General features: G+C 43.2%; 1 protein-coding gene across 1 annotated transcript; it reads right to left on the bottom strand.

Moving 5' to 3' along the window:
- Positions 1-4,298: 4,298 nt before the first annotated feature.
- Positions 4,299-21,716, bottom strand: USF3 (upstream transcription factor family member 3). Its single transcript, XM_009639097.2, is given in 8 exon segments — positions 4,299-8,910; positions 8,912-11,555; positions 12,667-12,763; positions 14,577-14,659; positions 17,001-17,029; positions 19,186-19,250; positions 20,121-20,255; positions 21,304-21,716. Coding segments are annotated over 6 exon segments (6,684 nt in total). The 5' UTR covers positions 19,233-19,250; positions 20,121-20,255; positions 21,304-21,716; the 3' UTR covers positions 4,299-5,126.
- Positions 21,717-23,515: the final 1,799 nt, after the last annotated feature.

Raw genomic sequence — 23,515 nt, forward strand, 5'->3', positions numbered from 1 at the left:
GAAGAGCTGGAACACCGGCCCATCAGCGGCACACACTGACCCTACGAACCGAAAGGCAAGAAGCTGAGCCATGGCCTGCTCCATGTGGAACAGCAGGGGGCGATTCATTTACAGTGAAAAGAAAAACTAAAACAACTCCATAATTAAAACCTAATCAAAATTAAGTAATTAAACATCTAAACTCCTCTCTTTTGACGTGAAATATCCAGTCCACCCACTGTTCTTCCTAAAGGCGCATGAGCACGAACATGTGAGAAGCTGAAATCTGTGGCAAACCCACAAGTTGCTCTTAAGCCGGGGGACCTGGCCAGATTCAGCAAAGACCACCTTGGACAGTCAGTTAGACCACAAGACTGCACAATAGAGCCAATTTTTCTTTAATTACATTGATCTAAAAGCCAGTCAGCAGTGTGAATAACAGAATTTGGACAAACATGTTTATATGAAGCTCTCGCAGATTACCTCTCTTTTCATAGCAGGCTTCCCGACCCCAGACCAGCGCCACAGGATCATTTAGCATCACTTATGGCACGCAAAGAGACTCACACTGGAGCATGTTGAGCTTCAGCAGAACTTGCCACGTTCAAAGAGGGCAATGAAATGGTATTTCTCCATCCTGCTCTCGGCAGGTTTCAGAAAAAGTCCTGAGCCGGACGACAGGCGATTACGCAGGAATCCCCATGCCCTGTCAGAGCACTGCGGGGTACAGTCCCCTAGAGAAGACTGAGGGCCAGTCCCATGGTCATTACTTTTGAGCCACACACTGCAAAACTGTGCAGTTCCTGCAAAACCACAACAGTCTATCACTAAAATGCCTGTGCTGTGATTGCCTGCACTACAAGTGTCCTGTGAACAAGGTCGATGTTTTTGGTCCTCTTTGTAAACAGAAAAGGGGGACATGAAAGTTACTGACACAGCTGCTCCCTCTTCAGAAAATGATGTCCAATATTTAAAAAAAAAAAAAAAGCACACCCACCCCACCCCCCCAAATCACAGCCAAAATATTCTCTTGTGAATACTCAGGATTGCATTTAACCTCAATGTAACACCAGTGAAATTAGTGAAATCAACATGAAGGAATAAATATATAGACTAGAACAGAACAGAATAGAACAGAATAGAATAGAATTTCAATTGGAAGGGACCTACAACGATCCTCTTCACGGCTGATCAAAAGTTCAAGCATGTTATTAAGGGCATTGTCCAACTGCCTGTTAAGCACTGACAGGCTTGGGGCATCAACCGCCTCCCTAGGAAGCCTGCCCTGACCACCCTCTCGGTAAAGACATGCTTCCTAATGTCCAGTCTAAACCTCCCCTGGTTTGAGCCATTCCCAGGAGTCCTGGCACTGGATCCCAAGGAGAAGAGCTCAGCACCTTCCTCTCCACGTCCCCTTCTCAGGGAGCTGTAGGGAGCAATGAGGTTGCCCTCGGCCTCCTCTTCTCCAAACCAGACAAGCCCAAAGTCCCTACCCGCTCCTCACAGGACAGGCCTTCCAGCCCTGCCACCAGCTTTGTTGCCCTCTGGAGGCATCCAAGGACCTTCACCTCCTTCTGAAATGGTGGGGCCCAGAACTGTACACAGTGCTCAAGGTGAGGCCACACCAGCACTGAATACAGCGGGATGATCACCTCTCCTGACTGGCTGGTGGTGAAGCTGTGTTTGGTGCACCCCAGGATGCGGTTTGCCCTCTGGGCTGCCAGAGCACGCTGCTGGCATTGAGCCTGATCTCAACCAGCACCCCAGGTCTCTTTCTGCAGGGCTGCTCTCCAGCCGTTCCTCTCCCGGTTTATACTTGTGCATGATGTTACCCCATCCCAGGTACAGAATCTGGCATTTGGACTTGTTAAATTTCATCCCACTGATGATTGCCCAATGCTCCAATCTATCTAGATCCCTCTGCAAGGCCTCTCGTCCCTCAAGAGAGCCAACAGCACCTCCCAGTTTGGTGTCATCAGCAAACTTGCTAATGGTGCATTCAACTCGTGCATCCTGATCATTGATAAATATATTGAACAGAACCGAGGAACATTGAGCCCCGAGGAACACGGCTGGTGACCGGTTGCCAGCCAGATGTAGCCCCATTCACTACAACTCTCTGAGCTCTGCCCTTCAGCCAGTTCTTCACCCAGCACACCATGAACTCACTCATCCCACAGTTGGGCAATTTGTTCTGCAGTATGCTGCGAGGGACAGCATCAAAAGCCTTACTAAAATCCAGAAAAAATTACATCTACCACCTTCCCTTCATTCACTAGGAGGGTGGCCTTATCACAGAAGGATATCAAATTAGTTAAACAGGACTTTCCCTTTGTGAACCCATGTTGACTGTCCCTGATGATTGCATTATTCTTTAAATGCCTTTTCAGTAGTACCCAGTGTAACATTCTCCGTAATTTTTCCAGGAACTGAGGTTAGACTAACAGGTCTGTCGTTCCCCGGGTTCTTCCCTCACACCCTTTTTGTAGATTGGAATAACACTGGCTGGGTTGCATCCATCGGGGACCTCCCCAGACTCCCAAGACCCTTGGTAGATGATCGAGAGGGGTCCTGCCATAGCACCTGCTAGCTCCTTCAGTGCTCCAGGATGAATCCCATCAGGCCCCACGGACTTGTGAACATTCAACTCTTGCAACTGGTCCGTACAAGTTTACAGGCTCGCTCCAGTTTTCAAAGACATCATTTTGCCAGCAGAGAAAACTAATGTGGCACGGCATGAATGCCTGGAATGATGAGCATGACTAACATCTTTATATAAAGTCCTGGAGCCAGGGCTTAATTTTTCACTACTTTGTCTTGAAAGCCAAATACACCGTTGCACGCACAATGCCATTTAAAAAGAGCAAGAATGGCTGTTTTGCTTCCCTCCTAAAGGTCTGTAATGCACAGCCCCGCTTTGGGATCTTCTGCTTAGGGAAATCAATTTGATCGGAGGGTCTCACCAGGTAACACCCAGACCCGCAATGCCCTTGGTGGGAGTAGAAGACTGACCATCATTCCTAACCCTCCTGCTCTGCGCAGGCCAGTTGCTGCCATTCGGTTGGTACCCACACTTTGGCAGCCCATTTCACAGTCAAACTCAGAGAAGCTGCCTTTGCTTGGAAGTCAAATAAATATTCAACCTATTATTTTTAAGAAACACAGAGAACCGATGCACCACTTAAATGTAGTGTCCTAAGATAAGCTCCATTGGAATTAAAAAGTGATTCCCAATTTGAATCAGAACCATTCTACTGCCATTCTACCATTCTTTGCAGGAAAACATCAGACCCCAGGTTACAAGAATGGAGACACTGTCAGGATGGACTACAGACATAGCCCAATTCTTTTTTACGCTAAAGCCTTTTTACTCTCCTGGATCAGTGTAAAAGGACTTAGCAAAAACGTGGCCTGGGTTGTCAAGCTATGAAAAAAATCTTTCAAGTTCCTCTTTGTGGATCCCATTCTTGGAGATGGAGGGATATCTTCCTTTCTACCTTTCAAAGAATAAAAGAAATCTCTAAAAAAATCCCAGGGAGCCTGTTCCTCCCCACCCTCCTACTAGCAGCAGCACTGGGGGAGAACCTGTGACAGGTCCCAGGAGCAGCAAGATGATGCACTGATGGGCAACACAAAGTGTTTCAACCTTGCCCTGCCAGAGAAGAGGCCCCGGAGCAGTTTTTGCCACTCCCTGGCTGGTAGGGGGAGGATTGCATACAGAGAAACCTGACCTTACGCTGTTACTTGAAGAATCAAAACCAGAATGGTATTTCCAAGCACATAAAAAAAAAAAGACAAATATTTCTGCCTTGGTTTAGAAACAAAAACCACACTGCAGAGCCACTAAATAAATAAAACTTACCTAGTTCTTCCCTTTCTTTTAAAAGAAACAGGACCAAAATTTGTGAAAATACTGGAGACTCAGCCAGCGCACGCACATTCACTCCGTCTCTCACACCCATACAAACACATCCCCTTTCCTCGTGGTGCTCAAATCACGTCTTCCTGGTATGCAGCCTTTCGGTCTTGACACATTCATGTTCCTCCTTCAGCCACAATCATACGACTTCAGACAAAAGGTGCATTCGAGTGCAAAGTACTGGTATTTACTCAGCCCAGATGGATCCTCTCAGGATGGATCCTCCCAGCAGTGTTAAGTAAAACCCGTGCCCACGGGGATGGATCCCCGCTCGTTTTGCGGGATGCCACAGGCTCAGTCCTCCTCCCATGTGCTGCCTGGTACAACAAAGGGCTGTCACTCACAGAAACCAGAAAGCTGGTGTTTGAGCAAAGGCAAAAAAAAAGGGGGGGGGGAGGTAACTTGCAGCATATGAACAATGAAATGGCAACAAATATGACTGCTGTCTCTGCTGACTACACCAGGAGGAGTCATAAGCTACATTAAAACGCTGATCAAGTTCAGCAGTAACTGAAGCCATTGTTAAAACAGATCCAAATAAAATTCTTCTTAGAAACAGAAAGTCGTGGGTTAAAGAAATTTGAATTTTCTAATCCAGTATTTTTAATTGCTGACCGTGGAAACACATAGTAGTTTTTGCCAGGTAAAGTCAGCCTTATGTCAAGTGCGTGTGACAAGCTTCAAACAGACTGCACAACAAACGTCTTTATCGATTAGCACTGGGTTAACAGAGACTTGCCTTGTGTTGAGGCTCCTGAAGGTATTTTACAAAGGAAAAAGAGGAACCCAAGCCACTCCAAGTTCGTCTGTAGTTTCAGGTAAACGCATCAGAAACAAACCAAAACCTGTAGCATTTGTTTCCTGTCTCCCTTACGGATGCTCTCGCTTCCTTTACATCCACGTATTACTGAGGGTGGCCCTTACCCTGGAACAATCGGACATCAAACTTGGTTGTTGGAAAAATCAACAACCAATATTTGCACAGCTCTCAATGTTGCATCCTTACTGTTTACTAGTAAGTCAGCATTGCTATAGGCACTGGTGCTTTAAAGTTAGTAAGGTGGATGGAAATACAGTGTGTATATAAATACGAAAAGTACCCATATACATACATTTAGGCAAATACAGTGATGCTATGAATGGTCTCTTCAGGGATGCCAGTAAGATCCACTTTCTTCTTCTTAAATATATAAACAACGCATCAGACCAGAAGTCAGTCTATCAGTTTTCATACAGCTGAGCTGCAGTCGTGACCTAGGATATGGCTTATATTGTGGGCAGGTCGGTTTGAGGACTGCTTGGAAGAATCTGAAGCAGATGTGTTTGCAATGGAAAGCAAAGGCGACATTGCTGAACCATCTGGAGGAAGAGCTGTGGCTATTTCTGGAAACAAAGATGTCAAGTTAAAATTGGATAAGTGCGACGTGTTGGTCATGTGCATCGGCGGCATATCTGGAAGCAAAGGAAAACTTGGCTGAGCAAAGCCAACAGGCCTGGGAGGAGACAAAATGGATCCAAATCGATTGTTTAAACTTCCACTACTCGGCTTCTCTGTGCTTGGGTTAGGAAACATTTGATTGGGAAAGTAAGGGATCGAAATGTCGTTGGAAAGGGTAGGATGGGCAGGAGAGTAAGGAGGATAGAAGGACGGCAGGGTGTTCTGAGGATCGACCGGGATTAGAGCTGGTGTTCGAGTGGCACTAGGCTGAGTCACTGGTGGGATAAAAGAGGTATTGGCATTTATCGGTGGATTCATGCTGCCCTCCGGAATAAAAGGGAATCCAAAATTCTGAGAGAGAGTATGTTGGTCAGGGGCCGCGTTATCGTTAGACACTTGAGGGCCATCAGACATAAATCGGACAATGCTTCCTCTTTTTTCTATCGCGGACTGCTGGCGCCCGAGGATCATGCTGCCGCTGGTGGACAGAGGAAGATGGGGAAGACTAGGGTCAAAGACGTTTCCGTGCCTTTGATTTCCAGATCGATTCCTTTCGGGCTGACGTATTTTAGAACCTCCATTATCTTGCAGAGGATGCCTCGACCGCTGAGTAACTGAAGAATTTGGCTGACGAACAGAAGGTTGCCCTTGCTCGCCATTTCCGTGAGAAACTGCAGGGTGAGGGTGAGTTGGCCTCACAACTCCATGCATGTTGCTAGAAACAGGCGTATTCATGTGGCTCTTAGTTCCATGACTGTCCGTCATCCTCATGGGATTGGACTTCTGCACAGAGATATTTGGGCTTGTATTGCGACCCTGAATATCTCCTGAGGAAGAAGAACTCGAAAAAGGAATATTCAAAGAACTGTTCCTTGTGTTAATTGCACCAATAGACATGTCACAGCTCTCCCTACTCTGGCCATCACCATCTCTTCGGATGTGGACGCTCTCCCGTGCTGGGGGACAGTTGTACTCAATGGTGGAGGAGGCGCCACACTGCGTGTTCCTTTGATGTTCTGGAATTGATCTTTGGCTCCCACTAACTTGATCTCCAAGGTGAGGGGCAAGTAAACTCTGCATAAAACTTTGGTGGCACGTGTTTTCATTTTCCCGTGATGGCAAGGCGTTTCCTGTTGGAATACCCTGTACTGGCTGGTAGGGCAATCTCTTCTGTCTTTCTATGGATGGCCCGGTATTTTGACCGATTCGAAAAGCTTGTGACTGCATGCCTCGGAGGGATGACACGGAATTACCAATTTCACTGTTTCTTGAAGCCTGTACATCAAAATTGCCCGTCGGTTGTTGATTGGGTCCAGCTGGCTTAAATGTCTGACAATCAGAAAGCCGCTGCACATCTGAGCCAACTGTATGGTCAACAGATAAGCGGCCCTGCATGTTATGGATGACCAACCCTTTATTTCTAGAAACATCAAGATAGCTTCTCATTTCCAGCTGGTCAGAAACCCTGGGGCCTTGAAGAGATATTCCTATTCTCTGTTCTGAATTAGAGGGCGTCTTCCCAATGAGTGCCTCGGCAGAGTAGCTGGAAACTCTATTTCTTTCCTGCCTGTGAGGGGTGCATGTCATATCTGATGGCCTGGTTACGATACTTGCCTGGGACACCATTTGCTGCTCTAAGCCCCTTGAGGTCAGAAGCCTCTGTATCTGATTGTGCCCTGACACATGTTCAGAAGCTGAACCTTGCTGCCTGCTGCTAACGTCTTGCTGCTGTTGATGCATAATATCCTGATTTATATGGCTCTGGGGGTGGTTATGGTGGTTTCTGCTTGTTGCAGGATTTTCACAGTTCTTCTCAGGCTGGGAAGCTCCAAAGTGCTGCTGCATCTGCTGCTGCATCTGCTGGTGGTGAGGATGAGGCTGACCACCTTTCTGCCGTGTTTGATCGCTTCCATGGTGTTTTTGCTGTAGAGAAAGTTGTGTGGCTTGTGTTCCCTGGATGAGGTTTCGTTTCTTTTGCATCTGCACCTCCTGCTGTATTGTTCGCTGCTGGTGTACACCGTGGGGTTGAGAGTGGACTGAGTTTTCCCCATGCGTGACATGGTGCTGCAGCTGATACAAGTGGTGCCTTTCTCTTAACTGACCGGCCTGCTGTTGCTTTAAGTATGGATGATTACTGTGGAGGTGAGATATGCCCTGAGCAGGAACATGTTGAATTGGCTGCAGGTGCTGCCCTGCCTGGCCTTGCTGCTCTGAAATTGATGGCTGAGAACCACACTGAACTTCAGTTTGTCTCAAAGCTGGTGTGACAAAGTTGCTGTTTGGCGGGAATAACCTGTTAAGGCCATCTGTGTGCCCTTGATTGCTCACCGATGCCACTGAATTGGATGAATTAGGAGGAATCTGACTGACAAGCATCTGTGTTTGATCAGCAATGCTCTCTGGTGTGCGGTTCATCAATGCCATCCCTTCAAGCCTTATGGGCGTTGTCTGGCACTGCTTTTGCCTCTTTGCCGTAGAAAGCAGAAGGTCATCTTGAACAGCCCGCTTGGCCGAGTCCTTGCGACCTTCATGATTTTGCTGCTTTAAGTGTGATTCCTGTAGCTGGGGTGCCTGCATGGTGCTTGCCCTAATAGCATTCAGCTGCTCCTGGGCATATTCATTCATCATAGCAGGTCCTGGAGACTGATTGACATAGGTGCTGGATGGAAGGGAGAGGCTCACAGTTGCAGGGACGCTTGCTGGCTCTGAAGACTGCGATAAACTTGAGCAGCTCACAAGGGGATGGACAATGCGACTCTGGTGTATTAGATTATTCACGCTTAGACTGGTTATGCTTGGTGACTGGGAAGCAGGAATCTGCAAAGAAGCGTTTGATGTTTCCACACCTCCTACAGAGCAGCTTGGCTTTTCAACCTGTCTATCGACATTTGTCTGTACTGTATCTTGAGCACTGAATTTGTTTGGTGCCACTTCCAGTGGCCCTGCATTGTTTTCTTTCACTGGTTGAGGTTTAAAAGGCTGTTGCTCTCTCTCCAAAGGTGCAACCTCAGCTGATTTAGAGATGCCGTCCCTCACATTAACCTGTATTCCTCCTCCTCCTCCACCTTTCTCCAGGTTTTCCTGGTCAAAAATAGCTCTTGCTGCAAGAGCTACAATGTCAGTCTGCTCTGAAAACGTGCAGCTGTTACACGTACTGGTTGAGGTGCTGCTAGTAACGTCTTCTCTGGTGGTATCTGGCAGCATAGATGCAACTGAGAAGCCTCGACTGCTGCCAGAGCTAGTTGACATTGGGGAGTCTGCCTGCCTGCTAGCGATAAGGGAAGCACCGACTACTTCCTGATCAGAAATGCAGGAGTGATGCTGGGAGAGAGCATCACCTTCCGTGTTCATTAGCAAGAGTTCCTGCTTCTCAGGCAAATCAACATTTGATTCTGCCAATTTAGAGTTTTCCATGGGAAAATTAGGATGCTCCCCCTGAATGGTGAATGAAGATGTTTTTTCCACAGCTGTTCTTTCTTTTGTGAGATCAGACAGCATTTTGGTTAGACCCTGCCCTTCTAACAAGTCTGCATCTTGCATTACCGCAGAGGAATCCTGCACAACATTGCAGGAAAAATGCTGATGTCCCAGCAACCTGAGAATGTGTCACATGTGCTTCGGTACGAGAGGATGCTAAGGTGCTGGGGGGCTCACAGGGTGTGGGAGACTCTGGCAAGGCAGAGCTGGTTGGTGGAGGGTTCTGAGACCCACGGGCCTGCTGGCCAGGAGCAGCATCTTTGGCAGTCGGTGGGACAAGCGCTAGCTGCTCTGACACCGTGGAGGCCAGCGGCGAGGAAGCGGGCACCTCTGCCGAGCTTGGCTCGGGGACGGAGCAGGTTTTCGTTGCCTGTTCAGAGCTCGCAGACTCTTTGGAATGACAGTCAGAAACGCTGACGCCACTCGGTGCTGCCACACCGCTCGCCTGCGATGTCATTAAAGCTTGCGATGCTGCTGGAGCGTTTTCAAGCAGCCCCTCACCGTTTGAATGCTTTGCCACCGTTTCCACAGGAGCACAGTCCACCTTCCCTGCATCTTTGCAAGGAACTGCAGGACAGGATACTTTACTGTTGACTGCTTGGTGCTTCTTTGTACTTGGTTTTTTATTTGTCCTTTTTGGTTTTGCATTGGATGGCAAGCCAGCAGCCGCTTTTTTGGGGGAAGCATTAATTGAATTAGACACGCTAGTTAATACCGAAACCTCTGCAGGTACTGAAGATGCCACAGAAGTTGGTAAAGACACACAGTTAACTGTGGCAATCTGGTTACTGACAGTTGTGGGATTGGTAGGGTGGCTGAGAGACAAGTGTAAGCAGCTCTGCCCAGCCATTTGCGATATACTTTGATTGAGGTTAGCTAAAGCACCAAATGTATTGAGGGCAACGTTGGTATTTGGATCTTCGCTGGTGGTGGGTTGAATAATTTGCATAGGGGCTTGATTTGAAGCTCCAGATGAGGACATCACAGGCTGCAATGCAAAAAGCTGCCCGTTTAATGAGATAGTCTGAGGATGCTGTTGATTTGACATTGTAACAGAAAACGTTTGTGTAGAGCTAGAAGATGGCAAAGAAGATGGTCTTGGTAATATATGGACAAGGTGTTTCCCTCCAAAAGTCTGTGGAAGAGGGGCATTTTGTATGGAGTTGCTAGAGTTTGCAACTGCAGTCGGCCCATTCACAGGAACTCTCACAGAAGCAGAAGGCTGAGCGGAGAGGAGGGGAAGAGGATTCTGATTAGCAGCTTGTATAATTACAATTTGCTGACTAACATTTTGGCTGGGAACTTCTGCCCTCACAATTGGAGGGCACGGAGCGGGGTTCGGAGGCTGGAGAATGATGACATTCTGGTTAGCTGGTGCTCCTGTAACAGCGGATGCGACTGGCTGAGCCATCTGTATCACCTGCATAGCTGAATTTAATGGAAGGATATTTCCTGCAGCTTGAGTTTTAACCTGTGGCTGGCTGATTAACGGCTGCATAGGTAAGGGTGGGCACGAGGGCAAGGTAACCACGATGTGTTCAGCTGCCTGGCCATCTGCAGGCAGAGAAGTATTCAGACTGATACTTGTAGTCAAAGGCCTGCTGTGAGCAGAAGGTACAGTACCAGCACCATTAACCGGCTCGTTTAATAGTGTGGTCATTATACCGGATGGCGTTTGGCTAAGTGGCTGAACGGTATTTCCTGCTAGCTGCAGAGTTGTCCACGTGGTCTGTGTGTTTCCAGCTGAAGGCATCCGCGTAAGGCTACTCATGTTTTTCAAGTCTGAAGTGCCAACACCTGAAGAGCCTGAAAAAGACCAGCAGTTCTCTAGGGGACTGGCAGGCAGAGTGCTTATTGCTGTCACAGCCTTAGCTCCTTCTGCTGCAGAAGTCACGGGCATTCCAGCACTACTTACTAAGTCTGTACTTTTGAGGACATTTACAGAGGAAGAACTATCTGCAGCAGGTGGTCTCATAGATGGCACACAAGCTGTGTCTGTGGTTGAAATGACACAGCTGTCCGGAAGGTTGCTCCTAGAATTGTGTGTATTTGAGCAAGTTGTATTCACCTGTTGAACTTGGGAGGCTTCTGTGGAGGCACTGGAAGGAAGGCTGATTCCCTGTGGGAGTGTTTTCTTTGTTAATTTAGTGCCCTCCTCATCATTTTTACTTTTGGGGAGATTTTGATCATTTTGTGGTGCATTACTTGAAGAACACTGTAGTTCCTGTCCTGTTGCAGATTGAGACGCACTCTGTGAGCTGGCAGTAGCAGCAGCGAGCACGCCTTGCATGTTCTCTGGGGTGGAAAGCTCAAGAACGCTCCCTGCTGGAGCTGTCTGAGCAGATGGCAGTGGAGAAACTGTAGTTTGTGACCATGGCTTGTTTTCTGTGGGGTAAATACCAGAAATCGTCACAGGAGTCACTAGGTTGCAAGTTCTCTGGACTGGCACAACATTGGCTGTTTGCTTTTGTAAATTATGACCAACATTAAACGTTATTCCCTGGACAGATGCTCCCTGGTTATTTCCACTGGGTTGACTCCCATTTGAATAGACAATTATGTTCTTTTGAACCTGATCACTGGGAATAACAACAGACACCTTCGCGTTTTTCAGATTTCCCTTCCAGTGGATTGTAGGGTCATCATACAGGCAAATATCATTTGCTTTCAGTAGTTCGATGTATCTCCCGTTTTCCTTTTGCAGTTCATCCAACTGTTTACGGAGTTTTTTTATCTCTTCAGCTACAAAACAGTGAGAACACTCCATTACATCAGCACCATAGCAAATACTAGGTAATGTTACCACATGTCTTCGAGAGTAAATACTATGCACTACTGAAATAAATTGTTAATAATGTATGCTCTCTTCAAATGGTTAACATAATATAACTGAAGTCTCTTAACCCGATAAGCCTCTCTACTGAGCAGGAAAGTGAATCAACCTCACAGACTATTCTGTTACCAACAACAAGACATGTCAAATTATTTAGTTAGAATAAACATCAGGATGAGCTCATATGAAACTGAACACTAATCAAATTGTTTAATTACTGAAGGATATACGAGCACATTAATTTACCTTTCTCTTTTCCCTGCTCCTTTGCAAACACTAGAACCATTTTTATGTAATTGATAATCTCATGGCTCTCCAGGACTATTAAGTTTCAATACATCTAAAAATGATGTGCAAAATTAAATACAAAACACTTACATAAAGCCACAAAAACCAGCAATGCACTTGGAGATGGCTCACCTAACTAGGAAAATCACCTAGGTTTTCCAAACCCAATTACACTAACAAGATAAAAATAACCTGTTTAGAATTGCATTCTATGGGGAGAAATAAAAATCATGAACCAAACATTAGCTCTGAGATTATTTCTGCCACACCTCCATCACTGTATTTTTTACACATCTTTTCAAGATTTTTTATGAAGCATTATATTTTTAAAAATAGGCTGTTATCACTTTTACAGCATTTGAAAGGAAAAAAAAAATAGCTCTATGCATGAAGTAAACTCCATGTTTTCAATGAAAAGAATCTAACCCTGAAGTTTGTCAGAAATAATTCTGGTCACTACAGTAGACTAAATCAGGACAGAATCTACTAGATGGTGTTGCGTCAGCTCTGTAATTACTTTACATCACAGCATGATTGCTTCATTGTCTCATGGCTATGAGCAAGAACACTCTTGGCTTCTTGTCTCAAGATATTCTAAGCAGCTGTATTTTTCCTGTAGGTGCCCAATGTCTTGGGATTCCCAAGTTTGTTGGTCCAGGATTTGTTGTTCATATGAACACAGTGGAAATGAGTGACATAAATTCTAGGGCCTCCAGCAGCATCTGTACTCACCCTGTTCATTGTTCCCTCCATTTAACAGAAGTTCATCATTCTGTCTTTTCATTTCTGTTATGTACTTAAAGGCCTGATCCAGGATCATGTTCTTGCTCTTTAAAAGAAAACACATATATAAAATTAGGAGAAAGATCCATTAATGATGAGATTGCACTTGCTCCAATAGTCTTCACTCTCAAAATGTGCTAACCCAAATGATTCTCTGAATATCGTTGAGGGGTTTTTTTATGGGTTGTTTTTGTTTGGTTGGGTCAGGTGTTTTTTTTTTTTTTAGTTGAACTACAGGTTTCATGAGTGATATTAACCCTAAAATACCAATGAGTTTTTACAGAGTAACGTGCTGGAGCTGGCGTTTTCTGATGCCTGAAGCTAGATGCTAGGGCTGCAGAAACAAACAGCAAGCATCATTGCTTGGTGAGCAGCCCGATATTCTTGTTCACTAGTAAACATATACATCATGTGAAATTTCCAGGATACTGCCTCATAAATATTTTATTAGGAAAGAAACAAATGTGGAACAATTATCCAGGGAGGTGTATGCATAATTTTGAAACCAATATACTGTAGAATATGGAAAGAGAAAGTCTGCCGTAGCTCCCCCACCACCTTCCTTTTACAAAACTGTGCTTATTCTATCTGTGAAACCCCTTGTTCAATTCTTAATTTCTTCTTCTACTATTCTATAGGAACAGCCTCTGCTGTAGATGGCTCTATCTTGAAAAGGATGCTTCTGTGCATCAACCTCAAACCATTTGTCTTGCTTCATCTTTCACAAGGACACTGTCTTAAGTTATTTCACTTTCTGAATTGCTTTCATCCCATTGTACAAAAGACGAGAAAAATAAGCATGCATGCAATTCTATTTACATCTTAGGACATTAAGCAATCGCCAGCAAAAGGCAGAGAAGGGATTGGAGAATGACCTGAAAAATGGCCTTGCTTAACCCATAGCTTTCACCACTTGACCGTCATACAGACTACCTTAAACAGCATCAGCAGAAAATGACTTGACAAACAGGAGCTGAACAATGTAAGCAGCAACCCACTGGCCAGATCCAACCTCCTTCTGTCCAGCCTGCTAACCCTCCTACAGAGAAAAGGGCGAAGAGCTTTCCATCCGCTCAATGCACAGGGCAGGCAGCAGCCAAGGTGGGGTTTTTACCTTCTGTTGTTACCAATGCTCAGGCACCCTGAATGAGAACTTTGGGAAGCTGTGAATCAAACGCACAGGCAGACATGGGCAAATTAGCCGAGCCTACACCTCCTCAAAAATACCGCACGTATGAATTACAGAATCACAGAATGGCAAGGGTTGGAAGGGACCTTGGGAGATCATCTAGTCCAACCCCCCTGCTAAAGCAGGTTCTCCTAGAGCATGTTACACAGGACATCGTCCAGGCGGGTTTTGAATATCTCCAGAGAAGGAGACTCCACAACCCCCCTGGGCAGCCTGTTCCAGTGCTCTGTCACCCTCAAAGTAAAGAAGTTCTTCTGCATATTCAACTGAAACCTCCTATGCTTCAGTTTGTGCCCATTGCCCCTTGTCCTGTCGCTGGGCACCACTGAGAAGAGTCTGGCTCCATTCTTGTCACATCCACCCTTAAGACAGAAAATCAGTCACATGTCCAACTTGTACCGCTTCATTCCTCCAGCAGTCATATGCAAGACCTTCATATAAAAAGCTCAAAGTCTGTGTAGTTACATTCACGTGGCCCCTCACTCCCAAAAGGGGATTCTATTACAAATAATTTTTAGATACTAATAACCAGTAAGATTTTTGAGCACCTTAATTCAGTTTTGCCTTCTTCCTAAGCAGAATAGCAAAACAAGTATTTATGTTTCTGCAGACAAGGAAACACACAAGCATTTTACAGGAAACTTGTACGTACCTCTGAACAGGCACTCACCTGCTTAAGTGCTGGAGAGCAGGGAATGAGCTCTCCAATTCTGTTTATCCCAGCATTAATCTTCTTCTTTCGATGTCTCTCCACTAAGCAAAAATAATATGTTCTGTGTCATCTGGTTGGGGAAGTCAGCACAACAGCAGCACAACTAGTACCAATGTAAGAGCTCATAAATACAATATTTCATGACATACTGGAACCCTTAGTAACTTAAGAGAGGAAAAAAAATCCTCTAAAGTAAATTTAATTATTGAATTAGTACTCAGCGGAACTGAGAGCTGTAACATAAGCAACAGTATCTCTAAGAGGTGGGGATGTTCTGGACCGCTTTGTGGAAAAGAAGACTTATTGCAACTCAAAATTCAGGTTTTGGTAATGCTTTCTAGCTGCAGAAAGCAAATGAACCAAGATTACGAATCAGTTTCAGATTTGGGAAGGGAATCCATGTCTCTTAAATACTAATGTCCAGTTTAGCACCAAAAGAGAAATAATTTAGAATTTACCCTATCTTAATCTTAACCCTTTCAATCTTAATTTTAAATTTATATTGATGGAGCAGTCAACACTGAATATAGCTGAAGCTCTAGGTATATAGACAATCAGTTACTCTTACGTTCACAGGTGCAACTGTTCCGCAAGGTCTAATTATGACTGGGAGTAAAGAAAATATTGAGTGAACAGTATTTCCAGTAAACTACCTATTTTGGAGCAGGTCACAAAATGCTTCATTTATAGTCCTCTAGTGACATTGTTTACCTCTTCACAAGGCCTAAACACTGGTGCAAAGGGTCTACACTACAAGTCTAGCAGTGTAAATACCTTTGGGGCTGGTTTTTTCGATAGTATTAGTCTCTGTTTCCCACCCTCAATAGTCAGCTGCTTTCAAATATAGTTCCTCTCATGTAGCTATTTTTTTTGACTGAAATATTTTGGTGTTCTACACAAATGAAAATTATTGGATGCCTTTTTCCCAAAGAGCCTGAAAAAAAGTTCTGTCATGGCTCTGTCAAGATTCAAATCAACAGATCGTTTGTTCATTGTGCTGAGTACTGCCCTGTGGTTTGCACAGCTGGGCTGCTTTTGGTGGCACACAGAAACACAAAGTGATCCTCAGGTGAGTATATTTTGCTGTGCTCCTTTACAAAGGAGGTACTGATTTAATTTAAACAGTTTTATTTCAGTAGTTGGTCACTTGAATTTACATTTCTCGAACTACTAGATTAGTTTTTGTATTTCAGGAGACAGAGACAGGCCTAAGTAGCCTAAGCATGGCAAGACTTCTGCAAGAAATTTACCATATAAATCAGAGCAGCTGCATAAACAATAAAACATGTGATCCTTGGGACTTAATTTTTATGTATCTTACTAACACATACAGCTATCACAGTGGTTGTGAAGTGATATTCCTTTGTTTTGACAATATTTTCCATGCTCTACTCAGCTTGTCCAGACTAAGCAAGCTAAAGGCTTGGAGGGAGCTGGTCCCCCACATCTTGCAGAGTTCAGCCCAGTAGATGAAGACTTTGGAAAGCTATTGGCAAGTAAAACAGGAACTGAGAATTAGAACGAGGCCCGCAATCGTAAAAGTAAACTTGGTAAGACTATTTCCTCATGCTTCTTAATCCTTAAGAAATTGGCCACACCCTGGGCACAGGGTGACAAGCACGATATTCCACAGCCTTCACGTGGAAACTACTCAATGGTTTTTCCAGTTGAGTTTGTGAAGATCACACAGTAGTGCTGTTTAATAAAAGAACAACTGGAATCAATTTCTTAGGATAAACCAGGCCAAAACCTGCCAGGCCTTTTCCCGGTCCATCTTTCTGCTGCTAATTGCAGAAGATGCCACTAGACACTGACAGGAAGAAAAGGCCGCACGCTGCCTGAGGGATGCGACTCCTGCAACATACAGATGGTATTCACACAGAATTTCTGGGATGCCAACATCCAGGTGCTGGCAATCTCAGGGACAGGCTACAGGAATATTTCTATTCCAGGGAACCTCTAAAGCTCTTGGGTTGGATATCCATCTCTAAATTGCTTAAGCGTTTACCTCTTTATTTTAAGAGAGGTGGGTATTATTTGTGTGTGAATGACTGTGCATTTATTTTCCTTTACACTTGAACACAACTGAAATCGTTTACTTCTTAGTTTACTAGCATTGGAAAGCCAGGGGCATGGTCCTGCTTTCACACTTGGGCATGCTGCTGTAACCTTGTACTGTGGAAAACAGCAAACCAGAAACCAATCAAGAAGCCCATCTGCACTCATATTCTATGCAAGGACACAGAAAAGTGTTCAGTAGGTGGGGGGTTTTTTGGTGTAATAAAGTCCTACGGAAGAACCCTCTCCATGCAAAACATGTTTTACTAGTTCACAGCATCTGTGCTTATTTCCAGACCAAACACCAAAGCATAATGTTCCTACCTGCATTATGTGTCTCCCGGTTTTTCTTTCTGTGAAATATAAAGGGAAAACAGTTATGTGAAACAGAAGGGAAAAAATCTGCATACAAATGTTTCTTTTATTATTTCCATTACAGCTAAAAATACTAAATATTATATTCTGCTCTGTGAACAAGAACACAGTAGAAGTCACATTCACAAGGACCGTTTTTAGACATTAGTATTAAATAGTTTCTAACAAAAATCCATTTGTGTTCGTACTTCAATACATTTCAGCATAACAAAGCATAGTGTAATATCCCATTTGATTATTATTACCTATATTTATAGGACAGAGCTGGATTTTTATGTTTTTGTTCAGCAACAATTACCCAGTAGCAACAAGTATCCAGGGTTCAATAAGGCCAAATATTAAAAAAATAGAACTAATTTCTGAGCAACAGCATAGTTAATTATTTGTTTGAAATGCTGCTTTTATGTTCACTGGATCAATGAAACAGGAAAAAATGTCACCACACAAATTGATTTTTCCAGACGTGTTACCCTCAAACATCATACCTCCCTGTATACACATGCTGCCTTTGTGTGAGAAACCAGAATTACCATTCCTCTGCAGCTGTTCTTCTTTACTGCCTCAAAATTCTGTCCAGGTATGATTTCAGCATGTGAGGGCTGTCTGGTTTTAGATTTCCACCTGGAATTTCTGGACCGATGGCAATCAGGTCAGAATCATTGTGCAATGCCTCAAATTGCTTTGCTGGAAGTCAATAAATCCCAAATGTGTACTCTACATATGTAAATCAGATGCACATTACATGTGCAGTAAACCAAATACTTTCAAGGAAGTATAGTAAAGCAAAGCACGTGTTTTCTGGAAAAATAAATATTCCAGAAAAAAAAAAGTTTCAGAAGATTTCTGCCCAGCAGCGCATTCTCAGTCTAGATGTTTGGCTGGAGTATGCAAAAAGCAGAGAAGCATCTTCTGCTCTCCTTTTCCACTGCTACAGCACAGTCCAGATATAACAAGGAATCTGAAGTGAGAATGCAAGATACACGTGGGTGACACGTGTGATTATGATGGGGCACATATACTTTATGCTTTGAGTTGATATACGTTTATTTCTGGTAACTCACCGAAAGTAGTGTGCATCTAGAGAAACTTGGACAATGATTACAAGACAGTAATATTTCTGCAGATGGCGACACCTGGAGACATTTGCTAAGAAATAATGCCTAAAGATGAACATCTTCAAGTCAAATAAATGTCAACTGAAGCCTGCATATCTTCTACAACCATTCAAGAAGTGATGAATCCTCTGTTCATTGAAAACTTGCACCACCAGAACAGGAATCCATGTAAAGTATAATTCAAAATGTTTTCTTGTTTTACAGTAAACTACAGTTCTCCCACTTATAACCAAAACAACCATATGCCAGTCAGAATTGATCATATATCCTAAATATGCACAGGAATGTAAGGGCTGGAGAGACCCAGCTGCCCTTTGATTCCCATTACTAGTACAGAGTCCAAACTACTCTATTAGTGGGGTAAGAAGTAGTCACAAAATCCATGAAGACCAAAAAGAATTCTGTAGGACAAATCAATGTTCTTTGTGAGCTTTTCTTACAACAAATCATATCCTACATGGCCACCTAACATAAGATGAATGCTGTATTTAACTAGGGACTGAAGGATTCCCCTACCAATCAGGTATTAGATCAACATGCTACTGCAAAGGAGCAAAAAACTGGAAAAGTTGTAATGAACTACAAGAGACTTCTGTTACAAATGTTGGTCCTAGTGTTGCCGTTCAACTTCAAGATGTATTTTGAGTTCCAGCAGAGATTTGAGATGCAAGATCCAGATTTCACTGGGAGTGGAGGAAGAGATCTAAATTACTCTGTCAAAGTTTATACACAGTTTATACACAGTTTTATATACATCAGAGTAGTCAGTGTAATAATCAAAGAATCTCCATTGCCTAGGTGGCCCAGGCAGACATGTCTTTGACAAATAATTCAGCATGGACAGGGGAAGAGAGAGAGTTTTGCAGCCATAGTTCCCAAACTTTTGGATCAGCCCTGGTCAACCCTCAGAACTTCCTGTCAATACTCTTACTGCCAAACTTTTAGCTAGAAACTTTGTAACTGCAACATGATCACAGACTACAGAACTACAAAATAGTTATTTTCCCACAGAAACTCACCGATGTTGCTTCTTAGTAGGTGTTTCATTCTCTGTCATCTCTGGCATGGTTTCGGAGAAGAGAGCCTGAGGAAAATTGTAGAAGGAATTAACAACTCCTGCACTGTTCTGAATTCTTAGCACACGACATTTGTTACATCATTTTGCCTTTGACCAGAAGGACAGGGCCATACTACAATGTACGCACAAGTCCATCACCTTGATGTAGAGCAGCCAGTCATGTGAGCATTAAAAATGAAGTATGTTACCTATCAGAGTGCTTTCTGAATCCCCGCTGTCTATGATGAACTCATTTCTGTTTCCTCAATTACTTTAAATATAAAAACAATTCTAATCCCAACTACTTTAAGGAAGCAAGAAGGAAAATTAGAGTGTATGGTGGTTTTCTGAATGGGAGGAGGTACAGCTGAACTCTCTTTCACCAGCCCTTCCTAACTGAATATGCATTCAATTCCCAGTTCTAAATAAAGAATGAATGCTAAGCAAAATACAAGCTACAGTGAAGGCATTTTATTAAATACAATTTTAGAGTGCTATTAATGTAGCAAATTACAAAACTTACTTGCTATTGAATTAATGTAGAGCTTAAAATGGCCAAAAATGAAACCCTATGTTCTCAGATACATAAAATTCAGTTAAAAATTATGAAATAAAGTTATACATAAGAGCCTAATAAATTGTACCTAATTTGTCCTCAGCCTGAACACATCAGTAGCCTGCATTTAGACAAACAAAAAAAATTATGCAAAAAAACCCCAAAAGATAAGATTAAGTCAATGATGGTCAAACACATATCTACCAGGGAATGAATTTTAGAGAGCAAGTAACATAAAGTATACTGTAGATGACAACAAGAAAAAAATAAAAATCTCGTTTTTTATAAGGCTGAGCTCTGTATTTAGTTTCATGCTTCCGCTTGTTCTCTCACCAACCAACCTGTTATTGCAAATCTTCCCACGGGCCCACAGACTCCTCGTGGCTTCACCTCTCCCTGGCTCCTCCTGGAAAGCTCATCGGCTTCTTTTAACAGGCTTCGTATCTTTGGGGTATTTGTTTGTTTGTTTGTTTGTACTGTAAGGAAGTGGGGGTGGGTTTTAATATAACTTTCAACACCAAAGCAGTTCTTAATGTAAATTCAGCCTACCATTACTGACACTGACATCAAAACCAACCAAACAAAAAATCCTTAGGAACCAGAAAGCCAGCCACCTATAGAGCTCCCAAAGCACTGAAACATACACACTTTGGAAAGGGCTCTGTGCACACACTGTGTATGTGTGTGTAAAGTTAACAGAAATAATCTGAACAGAACTCGGGTGCTGTTCTCCAGTCTTTATATGCTAAAAGGTTAATTGAATGTAGTGCTCTCATTCAGTAAAGATTAACTGAGGAGAAACAGCTGATGCCGTTTACCACTCTACCCCTTCTTTAAGTTCTTTCTGTATTCCTCTGAAGACACAGGAAATGTCAGCAAACCACAAAGTAAAGCAAACAGGCAATATCCTGCGAATAGATCCAGCCTGGGGAACTCAAAGTGCCTGAAGTTTTCAGGAACCTAATTCAACTCCTCCACCTATACAACAGCGTTCACACCATCATAAAATTAGACAGAATCCTCTCTGAGAAGAGTTACAGCATTACACTACTCCACTGGGCGTTACATACAGCCTACCTGAAACACAGTCGCCAGAGACTTCCCTAGCCCACCAATGGGAGCACATCATTTTATATTTCTCCACAGGCTTTGCTTTCTCCATTCTCACTGACCATGCTCTGCATAAATTATGAAAAAACCGACAGAGTTAACAGAGTCTTTTACCGTGAGGGAAAGTAGTGGTGCAACTTCAGCACTTTCATTCACTCTCTCATAAATTACCTTGTGTTACTTCACCTTAAAAACAGTTTTCGTCTCCTTTAAATCCATTTAGCTTAATTCACTGACAATTTTATCTTTGTTTATATGTAGTAAGACTAGTCCAGTTGGTACCTCAGGTCCTCCAAGTTAGTGAAAATCTACAACTCTGAAAGCCAGGAAAGCCAGGAAAGCCAGTTTCCCACCCAAGGCATCTATAACTTGTATCCCTGCTGTGGATAGCTGGTGATGGTCAGTAGTACTTACTCACTTATTCTAGCTGCACTCATTGTATCAGGTGATGATGAAGGGGTTAGCTGGGAGAGTTTAGCAGGTGTGCGATTCTGATTATAAAAAAACAAACAAAAAAAAAGTAAATCTGGTTAGACCCCAGCCATCTCTTACACTACTGGCAACCAGAGAGATGTTCATACATACACCGAGAGACTGAGGTCAGCACACCTCATTTTAATGGGTTTTTTTTCAGTTATGTCAAATCAGCGCAGCAGAATCTGTATCCATTAAGGCTACCAGCAAAGACATGAGAAGCAGAGCAGCTAGCCGGTAACACTATGCTCTCATATATCCATCACTAAGACAATACCTTGTATATCAGGTAAAACAGCTATTCAAGGGGGCAAAGGGGTTGTTTAATTTAGCGTATACAGTACTCTTTCTGTTTGGTGAGGTAAGGATGTGAGCACGGAGTATGTGAACATAGTTCTGGTACAGCAAAGCTCACAAACATGCTTAGAAAAAGAAAGATGCTGGATTGCATCATGTGGCAGTCACGTACCCTGTTTCTTGACTTTTCTGCGCCCTCTCTAAGAACAGAGTTGATGTATCTGTTATTGGGCACTACTAGACCATAGCAAGTATGCTGGAAATCAGAGCAAAAAGATGAAAGAGGTCTTAGTTTTGGCGAACTTAGCATTTTTGGAAGACTACTGTATTAACCAAGCAACCATATTTTTTTAATCTTTCAGATTTATACAACTTCAGAAGCAAAGGAGTATTTCTGTATTACAGTGTATTTAATATAGAAAGCATTAATGTGAATTTAGATGGCCAGCTACCGTGCAAGGCTACAGATAAAGCACCACTGTGTGAAGGAAAAGGGTGCAAAAAAGCACACCCCCCCAAATACCCTCCCCCAGAACAGAGACAGCTGTTCTGATTCCACCTGCTTCTCCCCGCATACAGGCCAGATCACATCCACAACCCCACCTTCCCCCTGCCCCGAGTCAGAGCACCCGCTTCTCCCTCCTGATACAGGCTCTCCATGCTCCTACATTCAAGCTGCTTCTACCCAGGGTCTGTGTCCCCTCAGCAAAATTCTTATTCCTAACAGCAGCATCCCTATTTCCCAAAGTTGTGACCTATGCAATTTTCCAATTGCCTTACTTCTTCCTCCTGAGACGATGACTTAAATGATAAATCTAATGATATATCTACATTGCATATAGTATTTGGGAAGATAGGCAAGGCCTTAGCGGAAGTTTGCACTGGAACTTATTAATATAGGTTCTAACCATTTCTTGATCATGAGAAAATTGATATTATGTGTCAGACTCCCCATTTCTTTCTTCCTCCCCTGCCTTTTTTTTTTTTAAATTATGTCAGTAAGCTTCTTCCAAGTGATGCAGTTCCCTGCACATTTCAAGCCAGATGCTACCACATTGAGCGTATAAGCCTCACAAATGTAAACAACTAAGTTTGTATTTGATATGCTTCAGCTCTACTGGAATCTACAGCCCATTTCATATAAGACAGGGCAAAGAAATGCAATGAATATTATTCTAACTTCACTTCATGGTGGAATTACTTTAAGTCAAGTTTATCAAAGTTTACCATTCAACCAATGTTCCCCCTAAAGTTTCAAAGCAGTTGTGGGACCAATAAAAAAAACAAGGCTGTACACATTATCTAATTAACCAGTTAGTTTAATTCAAGTTCTGATTTTCTAACTGAAAAGAGGTGCTTAAGTTTGTTAAATAGCACTTGTATACAAGTCTGGGGTTTCTACTGATAGATTGTAATGTAAGAAACATGGAGAACTGAGGTTGGTTTTTTCCTGTTCTAATTCTGTAAGGACAAAAAGCTTTGCATTTTACTTGATACACCTCAAAACAGTCAAGAGCTGGCAACACCAGGGAGGTGATACTCTTAAGAGCTGCTGAAAATGTGGGCTCTGAGAATTAAAAATAAAAACCAAAAAAACCAACAAAACAAAACAAAACCTGCCTAGGTGGAGACTTCTGAGGGCTGATGAATAATGTTTATACTGTCTCCATTTCTTCATTGCAGCTGTTGTATCACCAGAGCTTTGACAATGGATTTCTCTTTACTTCTTCCATGCCAAGTAATACCTCTTCATGGAGAGGTTCCTTCACCGATTCTCTAAAGCAGAAGACGTATTTGCTTTATAAGCTCAGGGGCAAATGTATTTTACAGATTTATTCATTAAAAACGCTCACCT

Source organism: Egretta garzetta, unplaced genomic scaffold (assembly GCF_000687185.1).
Source record: "Egretta garzetta isolate BGI_Z169 unplaced genomic scaffold, ASM68718v1 scaffold85, whole genome shotgun sequence".
In the NCBI taxonomy this organism is placed as follows: domain Eukaryota; kingdom Metazoa; phylum Chordata; class Aves; order Pelecaniformes; family Ardeidae; genus Egretta; species Egretta garzetta.